Source organism: Lithobates pipiens, unplaced genomic scaffold (genome assembly GCF_037356315.1).
Source record: "Lithobates pipiens isolate NorthernLeopardFrog02 unplaced genomic scaffold, aLitPip1_a1.2 Scaffold_13, whole genome shotgun sequence".
Classification (NCBI taxonomy): Eukaryota; Metazoa; Chordata; class Amphibia; order Anura; family Ranidae; genus Lithobates; species Lithobates pipiens.
Window position 1 is genome coordinate 364,586,255 of NW_027507718.1, and position 19,563 is coordinate 364,605,817.

General features: G+C 41.6%; 1 protein-coding gene across 3 annotated transcripts in view; it reads right to left on the reverse strand.

The window, feature by feature from the left end:
• Positions 1-1,239: 1,239 nt before the first annotated feature.
• The window catches only part of HPF1 (histone PARylation factor 1), a 50,570-nt gene continuing 32,246 nt past the window's right edge, over positions 1,240-19,563 (reverse strand). For all 3 annotated transcript variants that reach the window (XM_077477202.1, XM_077477201.1, XM_077477200.1), the window contains exons 4-8: positions 18,758-18,856; positions 18,471-18,621; positions 16,429-16,516; positions 7,493-7,665; positions 1,240-1,469 (exon numbers count right to left, since the gene is read on the reverse strand). In XM_077477202.1, coding sequence (XP_077333328.1) covers positions 1,338-1,469; positions 7,493-7,665; positions 16,429-16,516; positions 18,471-18,621; positions 18,758-18,856 — 643 coding nt within the window. In that variant the 3' untranslated portion in view covers positions 1,240-1,337. The remainder of the gene's footprint in view (positions 1,470-7,492; positions 7,666-16,428; positions 16,517-18,470; positions 18,622-18,757; positions 18,857-19,563) is intronic.

A 19,563-nucleotide genomic window follows, 5' to 3' on the forward strand; every position in this document is an offset into this window, starting at 1 on the left:
TTCAATTCATGAAAGGGACAGGAGGAACCAACACCCGATATTACTGACTCTTACCGTCTGTGCACATAATATATGCACATAAGATCGAATTGTAAAAGATCAGATTTCCAGACTTCTCCTTATCCCAAAATGATTAATCCACATAAGGGGAACCATCCATAAGCAAAAAAAAATAAATGTTTTCTTTGCATTTCTCAAACCCTCCTCAAAAGCGTCCTCAGAAAGATTAATTTCTCCAATGGCCACATAAAAAAAAAAGAAGAAAGAATGACTTATGAAGTCTGCGCAATGAAACCAATCACCTTTTAATTAAAAAAAAAAATGTTAAACTCACATTTCAGATGAAATACAAACAGCATATAGATAATAGCAACATCCGGCATAAAGGATGGAAACCACTCATGCTCCTTCACATGTCATAGGTCCCTCTTTCACCCAACGTTTCGTCACAAACGTGCGTCATCAGGGGAATGGGTGAAAGGCGTTGGGTAAAAGAGGGACCTGTGACATGTGAAGGAGCACGAGAGTGGTTTCCATCCTTTATGCCGGATGTTGCCATTATCTATATGCTGTTTGTATTTCATCTGAAATGTGAGTTTAATTTTTTTTTATTAAAAGGTGATTGACTTATGAAGTCTGCGCAATGAAACCATTCTTTTTATTTTTTTAAATAAAAATAAATAGTGTTTTTTCCAAAATTGTTGATTTTTCTGTTTATAGCGCAAAAAAAATAAAAGCCGCACAGATGATCAAATACCACCAAAAGAAAGCTCTATTTGTGGGGGAAAAAAAAAAAAAAAAGTCAATTTTGTTTAGGTACAGCACACGACCGCACAATTGTCAGTTAAAGCGACGCAGTGCCGAGTCGCAAAAAATGGCCTGGTCATTGAGCAGCCAAATCTTCTGGGGCTGAAGTGGTTATGCTGTGTGTAGAAGGGGAAAAAAAAAAATGTAAATGGAACGGTTTTATTTTAGCATATTTTGTGGAAAAAAGGACTGGCTATGTGTGTTCAGTATACAAGGTGTAGGCGCAGGTATTAACTATGCCCCCTTTAAGTCCTTCTCACTATTGCTACACCAAATTGGGTGTAAAAAAAAAAATTTTTTTAAAATTAAATATTAGCCCCAGGTTCTAAGCACAGCCCTGGTCATGAATATACAAACCCAAGATTTTGCTAGAATACATTCTCATTTCCAAATGTCATTTTAACACATCTTACAACCATCTAAATACAAAAATAGAGATAAGATATGTTTATTACAAAACTATCTTTATAGAATAACACAGATTAATAAGAACAAAAGCAAAACACATTAAACTGTGCTTTAAGTCCATATTATGCATCAAGCTTGTTTACTTGATCCTTGCTCCGATTTGCCAGGTGAGATTCAATTATTTCTGCAAATAGATCCCTTTTCAGGAGCTTGTACGCCAGGGGTAAGAGTTGTTTAGCTACTTTATGAAAGTACTGTAAGAAAACAAAACAGCTCTTTAAACCCATTACTTCAGTTCCATATTGCCCTAGGCTGCAATGATAGTGTAGATTGTATATATAAAAGTAATCTCCAAGTAAACTACAGTCCTTTCTTCTGCAGCAAGGCCATATTCAAACAGCATTTTATTGCCAGTTGCAGCAAGAATCCAGCATAATCCAGTGGCCAGGTTCACAGATGGCTGCAGCTGCTCACCCTGCAAAGAAATGCAACCCTCTGCATCCACCTGTGAATCCATCTACAGGAATCTGCTGGATTCTTGTTGCAGCCGGCAATAAAATGTAGTGAATGAGGCCTTCCAGTTCAGAACAGACAGATCCATAACATTACCAATGATGACCTGAAGTTTTTCATTTACCCATCAGCACAAATTTAATATGTCTGTTACTGCTCTCAAAATGTAAATCTTTAACTTACAGTAAATTACAATGTTATCCGTATAGAATTGTGTGCAAATTTTTTTTTTTTTTTACAAAATAAATTATCGTACATCACAGGACATGGAGTCATCAGAATTCTTAGGACAGCATTATGCTGCCACCTACTGGACACTGGCTATAGAAAGGCTGCCAACCTCCCCACATGAAAGTTACGAATCACAATTCTAAATAAATTTACTGGCAGGGCCAAATTTTTACTGACAGATCAAAAAGTTATCCAAAAATACTGTTTTCAGTGTAAATAGCAATAATTAAGCTACAAACATGTAGCTAATGTGCTTAAGGTATAACAAAAAGGAAAAAAAAAAAAAAAAAAAAAAAAAAAATGTATATGATCCTTTTACATGAAGGTCAGGTTAATATAACCCAGCAGAGTTCCCCTTTAGAGAGGAAAAGGGAACTCTGCAGACCCTGATGTAAAGGAGAACTCTGATTAAGGGGGAATGCTGGGGAATGTGGTGTAAAAGGGTCTCTGGTCACCAGAGCTCCCCCTTACACAAAAGTCCATAAAGTACAGTGTAAGAGGAAACCCTGTGGACCCCAATGTAAAAGGGGAACACTGCAGACCGTGATGTACAAGGGAACTCTGATGTAAGGCCACCCCTTGCACCGTAAAGGGGAATCCAGCAGACTGATGTAAAGGGGATCTCAAAGGACACCGATTTTAGGGGCATGTGGGGAACTCTAATGTGGGGGTGTGGGGGTGTGGGGGTGTGTGTGTGTGTGTGTGTGTGTGTGTGTGTGTGTGTGTGTGTGTGTGTGTGTGTGTGTGTGTGTGTAAAATAAAAAAACAGACCACCTTCTGCAGAGTAAATACACTGAGGGAAGAGGTTGTGGATATATAAAAAGGGGATCCTTTATACTGGTGTCCCCCTATCAGTGACTCCCTTCAGACACTGACCTGTCTGGAGGCTGTCACGGACCTCCATAATGCTCGCTGTCACTCAGTTATACCATGGAGGGCAGGCTCAGTCAAGACAGTCCCAGTCCTCTGCATGATGTCACCACATGCCCATCCAAAGCACTGAGACCAGCTGGCTTTAGAATTGCACATGCAGTTCCAAAGCCAGCTTGCAGCTATGAGATTATAAACACACACACACACACACACACACACACGAGAGAGACACGTACGGAGTGCATATAACATCTACACACCCCTGTCGATTTATCTTCACAGAAGCCCGATATATTATTTCAGAACTTTTTTTCCACCTTTAAATGTGACCTATAAGGCCCCTTTCATACCGAGGCATCGGCGGTATAGTGGCAATGTTTCTAGCGGCGTTTTAATGTCATTTTTACTGAGGTTTTCAGCTGCTAGCAGGGCGATTTTATCCCGTGCTAGCAGCCAAAAAAGGGTAAAAACGACCCACAAAGCACAGCCGCAGCGCTTTGCTGGTGGTTCAGCAGCGCTGCCCATTCATTTCTATGGGCAGGGGCATTATAGGAGCGGTGTATACAGCGCTCCAAAGATGCTGCTTGCAGGTTGTTTTTTTAAACGTCCTGCCAGCGCATCGCCTCAGTGTGAAAGCACTTGAGCTTTCACACAGACTGCAGAGGGGCCATTTTTCAGGTGCTTTATAGGCAATATTTTTAGCCCAAAAGTGCCTGAAAAACGCCTCAGTGTGAAAGGGGTCTTAACTGTACAACACAAGTGTGCACACTCTTATAACTGGGGATGTAGCTGTGTTCAGAATTAAGCAATTAGCATTAGATATACCATGGGACAAAGTGAAGACCGTCATTATCAAGTGGGCTGAAAATATGGCACAGCAGTGACATGACCAAGAACTGGACGTCCCTCCAAAATTTATGAAAAGACAAGAAGAAAACTGGTCAGGGAGGCTGCCAAGAAGCCTACAGCAACATTAAAGGAGCTGCAGGAATATCTGGCAAATACTGGCTGTGTGGTACACGTCACAATCTCCTGTATTCTTCATATGTCTGGGCTATGGGGTAGAGTGGCAAGACAGAAACCTTTTCTCAAGAAAAACATGCAAGCCCAGCAAAATTTTGCAAAAGCACATCTGAAGTCTCCCAAAAGCATGTGGGAAAATGTGTTATGGTCTGGTTGAACTTTTTTGGTCACGATTCCAAAAAGATATATGTTTGGCACAAAATCAATACTGCAAATCACCAAAAGAACACCATACCCAACGTGAAGCATGGTGGTGGCAGCATCATGTTTTGGGGGCGTTTTTCTTCAGCTGGAACATGGGCCTTCATCAAGGGAGAGGGTAGTCTGAACAGTTCCATATACCAGTCAATATTGGCACAAAACCTTCAGGCTTCCGCTAGAAAGCTGAACATGAAGAGGAACTCCATGACAACAACCCAAAGCACACATCCAAATCAACAAAGGAATGGCTTCACCAGAAGGAATAACATTTTGGAATGGCCCAGCCAGAGCCCAGACCTGAATCTGATTGAAAATCTGTGTGGTGATCTGAAGAGGGCTGGGACCAGGAGATGCCCTCGCAATCTGACAGATTTGGAGTGTTTTTGCAAAGAGTAGGCAAATATTACCAAGTCAAGATGTGCCATGCTGATAAACTCATACCCAAGACGGAGTACAAATTATTTGTTTTAGGGTGCGAACACTTATGCAACCATATTTTAGTTTATTTTTACTTCCCTCCACCTAAAAGATTTCAGTTCGTTGTTCAACCGAGTTGTACAGTTTATAGGTCACATTAAAAAAAAAAAAAAAAAGGTGAGAAAAGTTCTGAAAGGATTTATCCTCATCTCATTTTAACATTGCAGAAACCAGACTTTTTTTTCTTCTCAACATTCAAAGTTTGAGATTTTTAAGTTACACAGGTTTTATACAGAGTAAGGGACATAGAGCAACAAGGATAATAAACAGACCACTCAGGATAGGCATAACGATCAGTAATGACAAATAGAATTGGTCTAGTAAGGAAACTGCATTTATACCATACTCAAACTAAATCAAACTGTAAGGAGATGTCAGTGCGATCCATGAACTCCACATCTGATTAAATTTAGAGATAGAACCTGTTCTAAGAGCTATACCTTTTTGATAGTTGTAGGTAAGGTTTACAAGAGCCACAAGCTCACACTCATTGGGTGCTTGTGCAGACCTCCAGAGTCTGGTGACGAGCATTTTAGTGGACATGTGAATGATTACGATGCTGCCAAAATGTATGGGTAGGTTCTCAATGCTTAAAGCGGGGTTCCACCCTAAAGTGGAACCTCCGCTAATCGGAACCCTCCCCCCCTCCGGTGTCACAATTGGCACCTTACAGGGGGGGAGGGGGGTGGAGATACCTGTCAAAGACAGGTATTTACACCCACTTCCGGGCATAGACTCCCGTGATTTGGGAAATAAGCTGGAAGACTTTATTCCAGTAGCTAGGGAGGCCCTAGATGTGTGAAAGAATGCCAATATGGCTACATCCCCTCCAGCGAAGTGAGTTTTCAGGGGAAACCTGATAAACAATATGGAGTTAAATACCAGCAGGATAATTTTTTAGACATTTCCCAGTGGTTAAAACAATGGGCGACACTCGGAGTAGCAAATGGCTGTTTTCCATTGAGGATCAGTGAAGGTTTGAGGGAGGTCAGACATCTACATAGGAGGGGTCTTAGAGAATATCCCTTTTACTCTATTCTTCAAAGTAAGCAGTGAGATACCTAGTTTTGGGATTAGGACTCGTGAGAAACTCCCAGGCTTAAGGATGTATGTGCAGGTGTGGCTTGGGATTATCCTTCAGAAATGTGGACACGTATGTAGGTAAAGAAATCTTTTGGGGAGATATGATGCGTTTTTATTAAGTCTTCCATGGGTTTGAGATGCGGCCTTTGGTAAAAGGTCTTCTACCTAGCGAATGCCAGTTTCCTGACACATTTTGCAGATAAGTGAGGAATGAGAGATTCTAAAGCCTAGATAGGGGTGAGGACTATGGAATTGTATGTGCCAACTTCCCTGCCTACCCCGTGAAGGCATTCCAGGCTAAAAGAAAAAGGCAGGATTCTATTGTAGCAGGGAAGGCATCATCAATACATTTCCACATGTCCACCAAGAGGATCGTTTTGAGGTCAGAGGTATGTAGCAGGCAAGACCCAACATCTACCCATAGATTGTCTGGGGCAGAGAGGAACCATTGTTTCAATTGAGACATCTGCATAGCGACCAAATACGCCTCCCCCCCCAGTTTCTTGTGCTCGACAGGATGGGCATGGGAGCAATAGGCCACTTTTTTGTTCCAGATATTTTTTGCCCAAAGATGAAAGGAACCTTATGTAGGAAGAGTTTACTGGGATGGGAAGGGTCCCAAACAGAGGATTTGTGGTAGGGTCATCATTTTGAACTGGGCCAATCTCCCCGTCCAGGAGAGTTCACAATGCAGTATTTATCTCTGGCCCAAAAAAATCTTTGTGAATTTTCTCAAGGAAGACCTAGCACTAATTTGAAATGACTGCTTCTGGAGTCCTCAAAGGTTTCTGGACGTAGGTAAATGGCAGCCACCCCAAGATGCTCAATCTTTCTTTATACATCCCCACCTTAAGGATGTTCCGATGCAGACTAGGTTAATACCCTGGGCTCAACCAAAGTGTTTACGCCACCAAAAAGGTTTGCTCAGCAATACCCCATGGAGAGCGTATGCATTCAGTAGATCTGGCAGTTTATCTCAAAAACCTTGCAAGCCAAGTTGATGGTGACCCACATTAAGGGGATGCTTTGGACAAGTGGCTGAAGCTTTATTTAAAGTCCCATTTGCCTTAGTGGGGGCATCTTTGCAGCTGGCGACTGCAGCTATAGCAGTCTGCCAAAGTTGGGGCTCAAGCAGGAACCTGGAAGATTTTCCCTTTGCCTTCATCTTGGTGGACACCAAAAGAACTTATACAAACAAAATCAGATTTTTTTTCCCTTGCTTCCTTTAGACCAAAATGCAGGGTCACGCAGCTTCCAATTCTACAAATTTTTTCAAGATTATGGTTTAAAAAAAAAAAAAAAAAAAAAAAAAAAAAAACACACCACAAACAGTTTCACCATTTTCGGTAAGGGCCCATTCTACCAAGAGTGTTGGTGCTTCCTGGGCTATTTGTTATCAAGCATCCAAAGCTCAAGTTTGTAAAATTTTACCAGCTGTATATTAGAGAAACCAAGCATGCTACCTGTTTAGGCTACTGTGCAAGGTTCTACCTTATTCTGCTGTGCTACCCACCTCATATTCAGCGCTTTGGGAGATCCCGGTCATAAGGATTCCGAAGACTATGTGTCCTATGATGTACAATAAGAAAATTTGTATTTTTTGTTTTACCTATAAAACCCCTTTTCTTGGAGTACATAATTGGAAAGAAGTCTTGCCCCTCTGTCTTGTGGTTTATGGCTTGCTACAAAGCTCTAGGTGGGGCCTTTTTCTTGTCCAATCACCTGAAGGTGGTGACATAACCATGTCATAAGGATTCTGAAAACGCATCATGTCCCTTGATGTACTCCAAGAAAAGGAATTTAGAGGGACCAAAAATCCAAATTTTTCATTTGTATAAACTCCTCCATTGATGCAGTGCAAAACAAAACTACTCACATGTGATCCATAACAGAAGAGGTCAATTCCCAGCTCATAACCCATACCATAATCGCATTCATCATTTGCAAACTGAACAAAAGTGATCATTTCCTGAATGGGAGCAAAGGCTTTCATTCTCACATCATCAGTAGGTGCTTCCACAATGGCTTTGCAAATTTTCTTAAGATTCCCTTAGAGAGAAAAAAAAAAAAAAAAATGGATGGATGGACATTTAAAATGTTACTTGCAACTAGACGTTTTTCTGCAAGTATAATAAACAGTTTAGTTAGAAACAAATGCCTCTGGTATGATGTTCTTCCTCAGCAGATACTTTTCAAGATCTCAACTTCAGAAAAGGAAGAAATTTTATACAAGACAAATTATTAAAAAGCGACTGGCTTGCAGATGCAATGCTATATTATACTATATTAAAAAAGTTCCTTGTTTTCTAAATTAAATAGCTAACATGACATGCTCACCTGCTCTGTGCAATGGTTTTGCACAGAGCAGCCTCGATCTTCTTCTGGCACCTCCTCAGTTTCCTATGTGGGCACTCCCGAGCCATACTGTACGTGTCTATTGACACAGACAGAATGGTTCAGCTCCTCCTCCCGCTCCCTTGTCACAGGATTTGCTTGACAGAAGCAGGAGCTATCAATCTTCCTAGTGAGGGGGATAGAGCTGGGAGAACTGCCGCTCCCATGCACGGTGCTATAGCAGCCTAGACTTCAGAATTTTTGCCATACAATCTTTATAACAAAGTTTAATTTATCTGGTGATGGGTGTAGAAACAGTTCCTGGATTACAAGGTCCAGCCTCCACAGAAGTTTTTTTTTAGGGAAGGTTCTAGGCAGCAATGAACATGGGAAACCACAATCGCTGACCAAAATGGGATTATAGGCATGATCATTCATGGAAATCAAGACACTCACATTAAGGACTCATTCACATCTCCATGTTCTGTATTGTGGTAAAAATCGCATTGCGATTGGGGTGCCATTGGAAGTCACAGGGAACGCACAGGCATCCCTGGGATTTGCTGTTATGTCAAATCCTGGTGTAATCGCAGCAACCTTGCTTGCGATTCAGAACACGGAGCATTAGAGCTTCCAATGGTGAGATAGGGCATCCACTCCAAGAGCATCTTGGATTCTATAAGAACATAGAATGCAGCTGCATTTCAGGTTTTCAGGACAGGCTAGGAGATCTAAGCTGTGCGATTAGTACCGAAACATGTTTTCAGAGTCTATTCGAGAATGGATCAGAAGATTCACCAAACGTTCTATGAATAGCTTGTAAATCTCATAATTTAGACTGAACCCAGGTAATCACTGGTTCCAGCATTTGCAGCATGATCTGCTGTGAATTCTTCCCTGTTTGTGGATGTATGAACTGCTGTTCATCCTTATTTGCACTCCTTTGTGAAAGTCAAAGTCTGAAGAGCCATGAAGGCTGCTTGGATTTTCAAAGCGTTTGAAACAAGAGTTGTTGTCCATAACCAAGAGGGCTCCAAGGAAAGCCAAGTCCAAACTTGGTCCTACACCGAGTCTACACAGTCTACTTAACCAACCAAATCTCTGAATAATTAAGAGCAGCAGTCTCAGATAGTGGGCCAGAAACAAGATGTAGTCTAGGTCAAAGGTCCCCAACCCCTGGAACAGTACCAGTCCATGGCTGTTGGGGAACCAGGTTGCACACCAGGAGGTGAGCAAAAACTACATCAGTATTTACAGCACCTCTTCTTCCTTTGGTCAGGGGCAGCAGTAGATTCTCATAGGAATGCAAACCCTACTGTGAACTGTGTATGCAAGGGAACTAGGTTGCAGGCATCTTACGAGAATCGAATGCTCTGAGCTAGTGATGCTAGTGCTGGGAAGCGACTGCCAGTACAGATAATCATTGGTGAATCAACTTTGTCCATGCTAGAAGAGGATCAACTGCTTGAAAATCAAAAATGAGGGTGTCTTTAAAAGCATGCTTCAGACAACCTCAAATCTGTATACGTTCTGGTTTAAAAAGTCAAAGCGGAATATCCTTAGATTGCCACAACAGCACTGAAAAGTTTGCTTCCATCTTTAACAGCCAATCTATTTGAAGCAAGGTTTTCTGCAGTGACAGCAACCAAAGCAAAAATTAGACTGGACATAAGCAACACTTCAGTTGTCACCATCTCCCAATGGTAGCGCCTGAGTTTTAGGTCCTGATGGGCATGGATGAGATCATCTCTGCCAAGCTCAATTGTGTTGAGGAGCAGATCGCTCTAGCTACAGAAGTTAGAACTATGGCATGACAGCATGCTGCGCCTGCTCACAGATCAGGTCTCCTAAGGTTAAGATCTGCTTTTCCTTGAAACTGGAAGCCTCATTTACTTAGTGGGTATTGCCTATTAAGGCAGGACTTTTATTCTGCGATTATCTCATGTCTTCCATGAAAGGAAAGGAACCCCTTGACTAAGCAGCAAACAAATATCTGCTCCCTCAACAGAATCTTCCCATTGGATGGCCTCTTTTACAGCTGCCTCAAAAAGATCTACCAGGGCGAAATCAAAATCTGTGGGACAGAGCCCCTCTGGGTCTTCACAGTGGTCGCTTAAATTCTCCCAAGGCCTCCTCTGTTAACTGCTGAGAGGTACCCATATACAGTGCCTTGCAAAAGTATTCACCCCCTTAGCATTTTTGTGTTTTGTTACCTCTCATCCTGGAATTAACATGGATTGTTTGAGGATTTGCATCATTTAATTTACAGTACATGCCCACAACTTTGAAGAAAAAAAAAAAAAAAAAAAATTGTGAAGCAAACCACAAATAGGATAAAACAGAAGATGTCAATGTGCATAACAATTCACTTCCCTAAAGTCAATACTTTGTAAAGCCACCTTTTGCAGCCATCACAGCTCCAAGTCATGTTGGATAAGTCTCTGAGCTTTCCTCCTTGAAAAACTGCTCCAGTTCCTTCAAGTTGGATGGTTTGCGCTTGTGAACAGCAATCCAAGTCTGACCACAGATTTTCCATTGGATTGAGGTCTGGGCTATGACTAGGCCATTCCAACACATTTACATGTTTCCCTTTAAATCACTCAAGTGTTGCTTTGTTTGGGGGTCATTGTCCTGCTGGAAGGTGAACCTCCGTCCTAGCCTCAAATCACACACACAGAGTGGTACAGGTTTTGCTCAAGAATATCCCTGTATTTAGCACCATCCATCTTTCCCTCAACTCTAAACAGTTTCCCAGTCCCGACTGCTGAAAAACATCTCCACAGCATGATGCTGCCACCACCATGATTGCTGTGGGGATGGGTTGGGTTTGCGCCAGACATAGCATTTTCTTTGATGGCCAAAAAGTTAAATTTTAGTCTCATCAGACCAGAGCACCTTCCTCCATACAATTTGGGAGTCTCCCACATGCCTTTTCGCAAACCCAAAAACGTGCCATTTTGTTTTTTGCTGAAATTGCCTTCTTCTGGCCACTCTGCCATAAAGCCCAACTCTATGGAGTTTATGGCTTATTGTCGTCCTATGTACAGATACTTCAGTCTCTGCTGTGGAATGCTGCAAACTCCTCCAAGCAAGGTTACCTAAGGTCTCTATGCTGCCTCTCTGATGAATGCCCTCCTTGCCTGGTCTGAGTTTTGGTGTGCAGCCATCTCTTGGCAGGTTTGCTGTTGTGCCATGTTCTTTTCGTTTAGTTATGGTAGATTTGATGGTGCTCCTAGGGATCAAAGATTTGGATTTTATTTTTATTTTTTTAACCTAACCCTTACTTCTCAACAACATTGTCCCTTACTTGTTTGTAGAGTTCCTTGGTCTTCATAGCAGTCTTTGGTTAGTGCAGCCTCTAGGGCCTTTCAAAAAGGTGTGTATATGTAATGACAGATCATGTGCCAGCTTGCACACAGGTGGACATTTAACTAATTATGTGACTCCTGAAGGTTTTTATGGGCTTCATAACAAAGGCGGTGAATACAGACGCATGCGCCAATGATTTATTTTTATTTTTTTTCTGAAAAAAATAAAAATAAAAAAGTGTATATATTTTTCTAGATAAATTAAAATCAATACTAAAATTGATTAAACCACACTCCTTCCCTAATAAAGTGCAAACATGCAAAAGTGATTTCAACTGAGCACCAACATGATAATGTGTATAAAAAGTCCAAACAAAATAATTTCACTAGTGCAAATAATGAATATTCAAACAACGTATCAAAGTCTTCAGACAATGTATCAACTTCATCAGATAGTGTACACAATCTTCAAATCCCTGGACAGTAGGTAAATTTGATTGAAATACAGTGGGGCAAAAGTGTATTTAGTCTGCCACCAATTGTGCTCCCACTTAAAAAGATGAGAGGCCTGTAATTGTCATCATAAGTATACCTCAACTATGGAAAGACATTGTCTGATTTTTGAAAGAATTTATTTCAAATTATGGTGGAATATAAGTACTACCTACAAACAAGCAAGATTTCTGGCTCTCACAGACCTGCATCTTCTTTAAGAGGCTCCCTCTGTCCTCCACTCATTACCTGTATTAATGGCACCTGTTTGCACTTGTTACCTATATAAAAAGACACCTGTCCACAACCTCAAACAGTCACACTCCAAACTTCACTATGGTAAAGACTAGGAGTCAACCTGTTTGAATCGGTACACCCCGTGATTCGCGGAGCGCTCCGCTGCCTCGGCCTTAGGAAATGACAGAACGATCACTTGTAAACAAACTGGCGTCATGACACTGGTTCCTCTCCCCTCTGTGTACTGATCTGTACAGTGGAGAGGAGAGATCGGATGGAAGCAGCGCTGTGGGCTGGATCTGTAGTGCCCATAGCACTGCTCTGACAATTGCAGCCACATGCATCCATGCTCTGCCATCCCTCCATACCCAGCCAATACCACAGGGGGGGGGGGGCCCCGACGTGGATATTACAGTGGGGGGGCCCGAAGTGGATATTACAGTGGGGGGGGGGGGGGCCCCGACGTGGATATTACAGTGGGGACTATCTGGTGGTGGAATTTTCACAGGTTTTTGCAAATTCAATTATTTGCTGATCCGAAAAACGATCTGATCCGTGACTCTGATCCGAGGAATGATCCGATCCGTGAGTTTTTGGATCCGTTGCACCCCTAGTGAAGACCAAAGAGCTGTCGAAGGACACCAGAAACAAAATTGTAGACCTGCACCAGGCTAAGAAGACTGAAATCTGCAATAGGCAAGCAGCTTGGTGTGAAGAAGTCAACTGTGGGAGCAAGCATTAGAAAATGGAAGACATACAAGACCACTGATAATCTCCCTTGATCTGGGGCTCCACGCAAGGTCTCACCCCGTGGGGGTCAAAATTATCACAAGAACTGTGAGCAAAAATCCCAGAATCACATGGGGGGACCTAGTGAATGACCTACAGGGAGCTGGGACCAAGATAACAAAGGCTACCATCAGTAACACACTATGCCGCTAGGGACTCAGATCCCTCAGTGCCAGACGTGTCCCCCTGCTTAAGCCAATACATGTCTGGGCCTGTCTGAGGTTTGCTAGAGAGCATCTGGATGATCCAGATGAGGATTGAGAGAATGTCATATGGTCAGATAAAACAAAAGTAGAACTGTTTGGTAGAAACCCAACTCATGTTTGGAGGAGAGAGAGCGAGAGAATGCCAAGTTGCAACCAAAGAACACCATATCTACTGTGAAACATGGGGTGGTAACCTCATGCTTTGGGGCGGTTTCTCTGCAAAGGGAACAGGATGACTGATCTGTGTACATGAAAGAATGAATAGGGGCCATGTATCGTGCGATTTTGAGTGGAAACCTCCTCTCATCAGGGAGGGCATTGAAGATGAAATGTGACCATTTTCAGCATGACAATGATACCAAAAACACTGCCCCGGCAACGAAGGAGTGGCTTCGTAAGAAGCATTTCAAGATCCTGGAGTGGCCTAGCCAGTCTTCAGATCTCAACCCCATAGAAAACCTTTGGGAGTGAATTGAAAGTCCGTGTTGCCGAGAGCATCACTGCTCTAGAGGAGATCTGCATGAAGAAATGGGCCAACAAAGCAGCAAATGTGCGACAGCCTTGTGAAGACTTACAGAAAATGTCTGACCTCTGTCATTGCCAACAAAGGATATACAACAAAGTATTGAGATGAACTTTTGATAATGACAAAACACTTATTTTCCACTATAATTTGCAAATAAATTCTTTCAAAAAATCAGACAGACAGACAGACAATGCGATTGTCTGGATTTGTTTCCACTTTTGTCTCTCATAGTTGAGGTATACCTATAATGACAATTACAGGCCTCTCATCTTTTTAAGTGGGAGAACTTACACAATTGGTGGCTGACTAAATACTTTTTTGCCCCACCATATCTTCCACCACCATCACCTGTCATATATCCTACTCACCAGACTTCCATGACCCCCATTACAGGTAGCCATAAAGCACATATGGATATATCCAGCATCCATATGTGCTTTATGACTACCTGTAATAGGGGTCATGGAAGTCTGGTGAGTGTACACTATCTGAAGTTGATACATTGTCTGAATATTCACTATTTGCACTACTGAGCTTATTGTGTTTGGACTTTATACACATTATATTATGTTGGTGCTCAGTTGAAATCACTTTTGCATGTTTGCACTTTATTAGGGAAGGAGTGCGGTTTAATCAATTTAGTATTGATTTTTACTTATCCATTTTCTTTTTTACAACGTACTGCTCCTTACCAACATTCACCTGCTTAATTATTCTAGTTGCACCAATTATCTTTCCACTTTGCGCTGATTCTGGGTTTGTTAACCCCTCAGTCACATTTATATATTTTTCTAATTTTACTTCACCAACTTAGACTATTGTGTTCTGATCCATCACATATAATTCAGATTAAAGAAACATTGAACTGAAGGCTGTAATGTAACAAAATAGGTAAAAAGCCAAGGGGGAATACTTTTGCAAGGCACTGTAGACTGTAGTGGTGGTTCCCCTAGTCCACATAATGCAATCCTGGACTTACTGCTTTAGAATCAAAGTTACATCAGGATAGATGACATTTGCTCTTGCTTGGCTTAGACAGGACAAGCATACTAGAGATTATTATGAAGCACCTGACGGCTACAAACCCAGAATGTCCTGTGATTATCCATGTCTGAGTTTTTTTAGAGTGATAACGGTTGTGTGTGGTGGTGGTGGTATGGGAGTGTGTACGACTGTCGATGGGGACCTGATGACACACATCAGTAGCTTCATGGAAGATACAGGATTTAGCCTGTAAGGGTTATAAAATCATTGCTAAGAACAGTGCCCAATCCTCACCCTAGCCTTTTGGAAGGAGGCAATGCATTTTGTTTCTGTCTTAATACTGAATAGAGAGAAGTAGGTTGGGGAGAATAGCAAGACCAGAAGCAACCAGGAAACCCAGAATGCAAGAGACTGTGTACTCATAGAAGGATGAAGTGTAGCAAGGGAGGGCACTGGCAAGGAGGAAAGTGTCCTGTGGCTCAAAGAGACCCCTGGCCACCATTTAAGCACTACATAAAAAATAAAATAAAAAACCCATACACACATACTGCTGTAACTGGGACACTTACAACATCATGGTTGTCTGCCCAGAAACGGTGTCAGTTTCAAAGAGGACTAAACCAAGCTAGAGAAAACAGGACTCTGCGGCTCATTTAGAGCCATAGGCAGGGACCTCAGACCAGGAAATATTTGAACCAGAGGATGACCACAGTGCGATGAAAGCTCAAAAAGCGTTTTACGCACTTATTTTTAGATAAACCCGAATAGCCACTTGCTGACCAGGCCTTGTCTGGAACTGTGTGTTTACAAGTTTAAATTTGTATTTTTTACTAAAATATTACTTCGAACCCACAATTTTTTTTTTTTTTTTTTTTTTTAGCAGAGACCCTAGATAATAAAAATGGTGATAATTGCAATATTTTAGGTCACCCTGTATTTGCGCAGCGGTCTTTCAAACGCAATTTATGAAAAAAAAAATGTAATACAAAAAAAGTGTAAACAAAAACACAGATCCAGAAAAGCACTAGTTAGCCCATTTTTCTTTGTATAATGTAAAATATGACGTTACGAGTATAGAGATACCCAACATGTCATGCCTTAAAATTGCACACACATGGAATGGCGACAAACTATGGTACTTAATCTCCATAGGCATCGCTTTAAAATGTTTTACAGGTTATCCGTTTAGGGTTACAGAGGAGGTCTAGCGCTAGAATTATTGCAGCGATACCCGTTGTGTGTTTTGAACACTGTTTACATACTGTATGTCTGCATGCAAACATGGGAGGGATAGAGCACTTTCAATTTTTTGGGGATCATTTATTAAACATCCCCTGTAATAGAAATAAGCATGATAGGCAAAACAACCCCAAATATTTCCTTTAAAAAAAATCCTGTCCATCTGCCCGAAGACAGGAAGTGGCCAAGGTCGCTCCGGTCCTCCAAGGGCAGAGCCTAGCGTGGGCCCTCTTTTTGATTTTACGTTCTTTGACTTCCCGCCTCTCTAGAAAAGGATCGGATCGTTTCTGGGTTTACCGATGGCTCTGGCAATTGCAGAAATGACTGTAAGGCGGGGGGTTGGGGTTTGCTACCTCTCATCTCAACTTAGTGACCCTGTGGCGAATCCCATCCTGCCTCTAGGAGTCATGCCTGCGATTGTTAGGGTCTTGCAATGTCTCATGGGCCAGCCAAGGTTCCCTACCCCGGGTATAGACACTCATTTGCAATGCTTCCCTGCAAAAGGGGCCAGCCTAAAGTGATCTAGCAGGGCTTATATTTTCTGACTAAAGTCAGACTTTAAGTAGCCAGCGTTTGTGTTCAAGAGAAACAAAATGACTATTACATAAATAGCATAAATGATAAAAAAAAAAAAAAAAAAAAAAAAAACACACACACACAAAAAGAAAAAAAAAAAAAAAAAAAAAAAAAAACTTACTATCAGTTTCAGGAAGCTCCCTGTATCCAACATCATTCTCATCTACAGGGACCACCAGACCAGCACCATGGAAAGACTTGGTCACCACCTAATAAAGAGAAGGAGAGAAGGAGAGAGGGATGGAGACAGATGGACATTTACAGGAAAATAAATCAAAATTGAATATCAGAGACAAAGATCTGCTCCAAATCAGGTTAGTTATGCTCACATTTTTTTTAAATAGATGAAAAAAAATAAAAGTATCCCAACTCTAGATTTAGGTCTCCATTTCACTGAGTAAGGTTTATAAATCGGACAGGTTTTTATTGTGGTCAATGCACTAGTGCTTCACTTTTTCCACATTTTGTTATGCTACAGCCTTATTCCAAAATTGAATTCATTATTTTCCCCTCACATTCACAAACAATACACCAGAATGACAACGTGAAAGAAGTTTGTTTGAAATCCTTGCGAAATGTAGAGAAAAAAAATAAAAATAAAAAATAAAAAGCCACACTATGTACATAAGTATTCACAGCCTTTGCCATGACTCATAATTAAGCTCAGGTGCATACCGTTTCCACAACTTAGTCCACCTGTGGTAAACTCAGTTGATTGGACACTATTTGAAAAAGGCACACAGCTGTATTTTTTTTAATAGATATACTGAGATATGAGATGTACAATATAATATATAATCAGTAAACAGTGCATGTCCGAGCACAAACCAAGCCATGAAGGCCAAGGAATTGTTTATAGACCCATTAAAAAACAGGATTGTATCGAGGCACAGATATGGGGAAGGGTACAGAAAAAGTTCTGCAGCACTGAGGCCCCAACCAGCACAGTGGCCTCCATCATCCGTAAATGGAAGTTTGGAACCACCAGGACTCTTCCTAGAGCGGGCTGCCTGGCCAAACTGAGCAATCGGGGGAGAAAGGTCTTAGGAAGGTGACCAAGAACCCGATGGCAATTCGGAAAGAGCTGTGTAGAGGAGGAGAACCATCTCTGCAGTACGCCACCAATCAGGCCTGTATGGTAGAGTTGCCAGAGGGAAGCCACTCAGTAAAAAGTCACATGACAGCCTGCCTGGAGTTTGCCAAAAGGCACCTGAAGGATTCTCGGACCATGAGAAAATTCTCTGGTCTGATGAAAGACTGAACTCTTTGGCATGAATGCAAGCATCACATCTGGGAGGAAACCAGGCACCGCTCATCACCTGGCCAACAACATATCTACAGTGAAGCATGGTGATGACATTTTTCTGCAACAGGAACTGGGAGACTAGCAAGGATTGAGGGAAAGATGAATGTAGCAATGTACAGAGACATCCTTGCTACTACTTTCTTTAATGTCACTCTCCCATTCGCTATGGGCTCTGCTCGAAGAAACACAGGACAACAAGGACCACCATTCGGAGGGAAAGATGTTATCAAAAAATGTAGATTAATGGGTGATATTCACCCTCACAACAGTACAGTTTGGCCTATTCAAAGGAGTATGGTTTATGCCTACTAATACATTTGATGCTGCTTTTCACCCACACAGCATTGTTGATGCTTCTGTGGTACTGACCTCTATCAAAGCATTCATAACAGCAGTGGACTAAGAAAACACCAATCCCCCACTGGATAATCTGCACTAAAGCACAATCTTACCAGAGCAGAGAAACCTGCCATTAAATCCCTATAATCTAACCCCCCCCCCCACAACAACAAGAGGAGATCAGGGAACATTTGTTTCATGATCTCCTCTGGCAAGTGTGAACTCGGAGTCATATCTGAGTTTTTGTAGTGCACAGCTAAATTTTTTTTTTGAAAACACCCACCCAACACACACACACACACACTCACTCCTGTTGTCCAGCACAAACACGAATGCGAACACACGTGCATATAACCAATTGCACAACACATAATTGGTATTGTCCAATATCCTGGAGTGAGAGGGATTAAATTGTTTTTGTGTGCAATAAATGCAGATTTTAAAACACTGCTACGGGGGGAAATAGTTAAAAGAAATAAGCCAACAATTAATGCATAACAGAAAACACAACTACTAACTTTCTTGTCTCTCCGTTTCATGGCGTTCGATTTCTGTTCCATTGAGTAACCCAATTTATCTGCTGCAGCTGTAAGTTTCTCGATCAAACCTTTTATTGTGGCAACTGTTTTTTTATCAGAAACTTCTTTTAACTTCTTTGTTGCAAATAACCTAGAAGAAAAAAAGATCAATAAAAACAAAAAAATAAATAAATAAATAAAATAAATAAAACACACCACCCCACAAAACAACTTATCACGCACATTGTTTTTTTTTTTTTTTGGTTTTTAAATTGATGGGCACTTACTTGACAGCAGAAAACACATTATCTCCAGATGGAGTGATGAGGCACCCTTTAACGGCTTCATTAGTGCCAACAAAAACCGGCATCTCCTCTGGAGAATCTCTGAAAAATGTAAATTGACAAAAGGTCTTTGACATAAAGATATAAATGCAATAGGTGACTTTACAATACAGGGGGGGGGGGGGGGGGGGTTTAAATAAATATACACAAAAAAAAGGTAATGCATAGGAAAAGTTCACATTAATCAGATTATGCTTTCAGAAGTAGCCTAGAATGACAGCAACAAACCAATGGGCTGCAACACTTTCAAACTATAAAATGAAAGTAGTGTATTAACTGCACTGGACCTGAATGTGGAGCAGGTGTGTTAAATTTGGTGTCATCACTCTCCATCATACTGGTCACTGGAAGTTCAACATGGCACCTCATGGCAAAGGATCTGAAAAAAAGTATTGTTGCTCTACATAAAGATGGCCAACCTTTTCACCCCAGATGTTTTGGAACTACATTTCCCATGATGATCAACTACACTGCAGAGTGCATGAGCATCATTGGAAAGGTCGTTCCAAAACATCTTGGGTGCAAAGGTTCGCCATCACTGGCCTAGGCTATAAGAAGATTGCCAAGACTCTGAAAGTTAGCTGCAGCACGGTGGCCAAGACCATACAGTGGTTTAATAAGACAGGCTCCACTCAGAACAGGCCTTGCTATGGTTGACCAAAGGAGTTGAGTGCACATGCTCAGCGTCATATCCAGTCTTTGGGAAATAGATGAACGAGTGCTGCCAGCATTGCTGTCAGTGCTCAGAC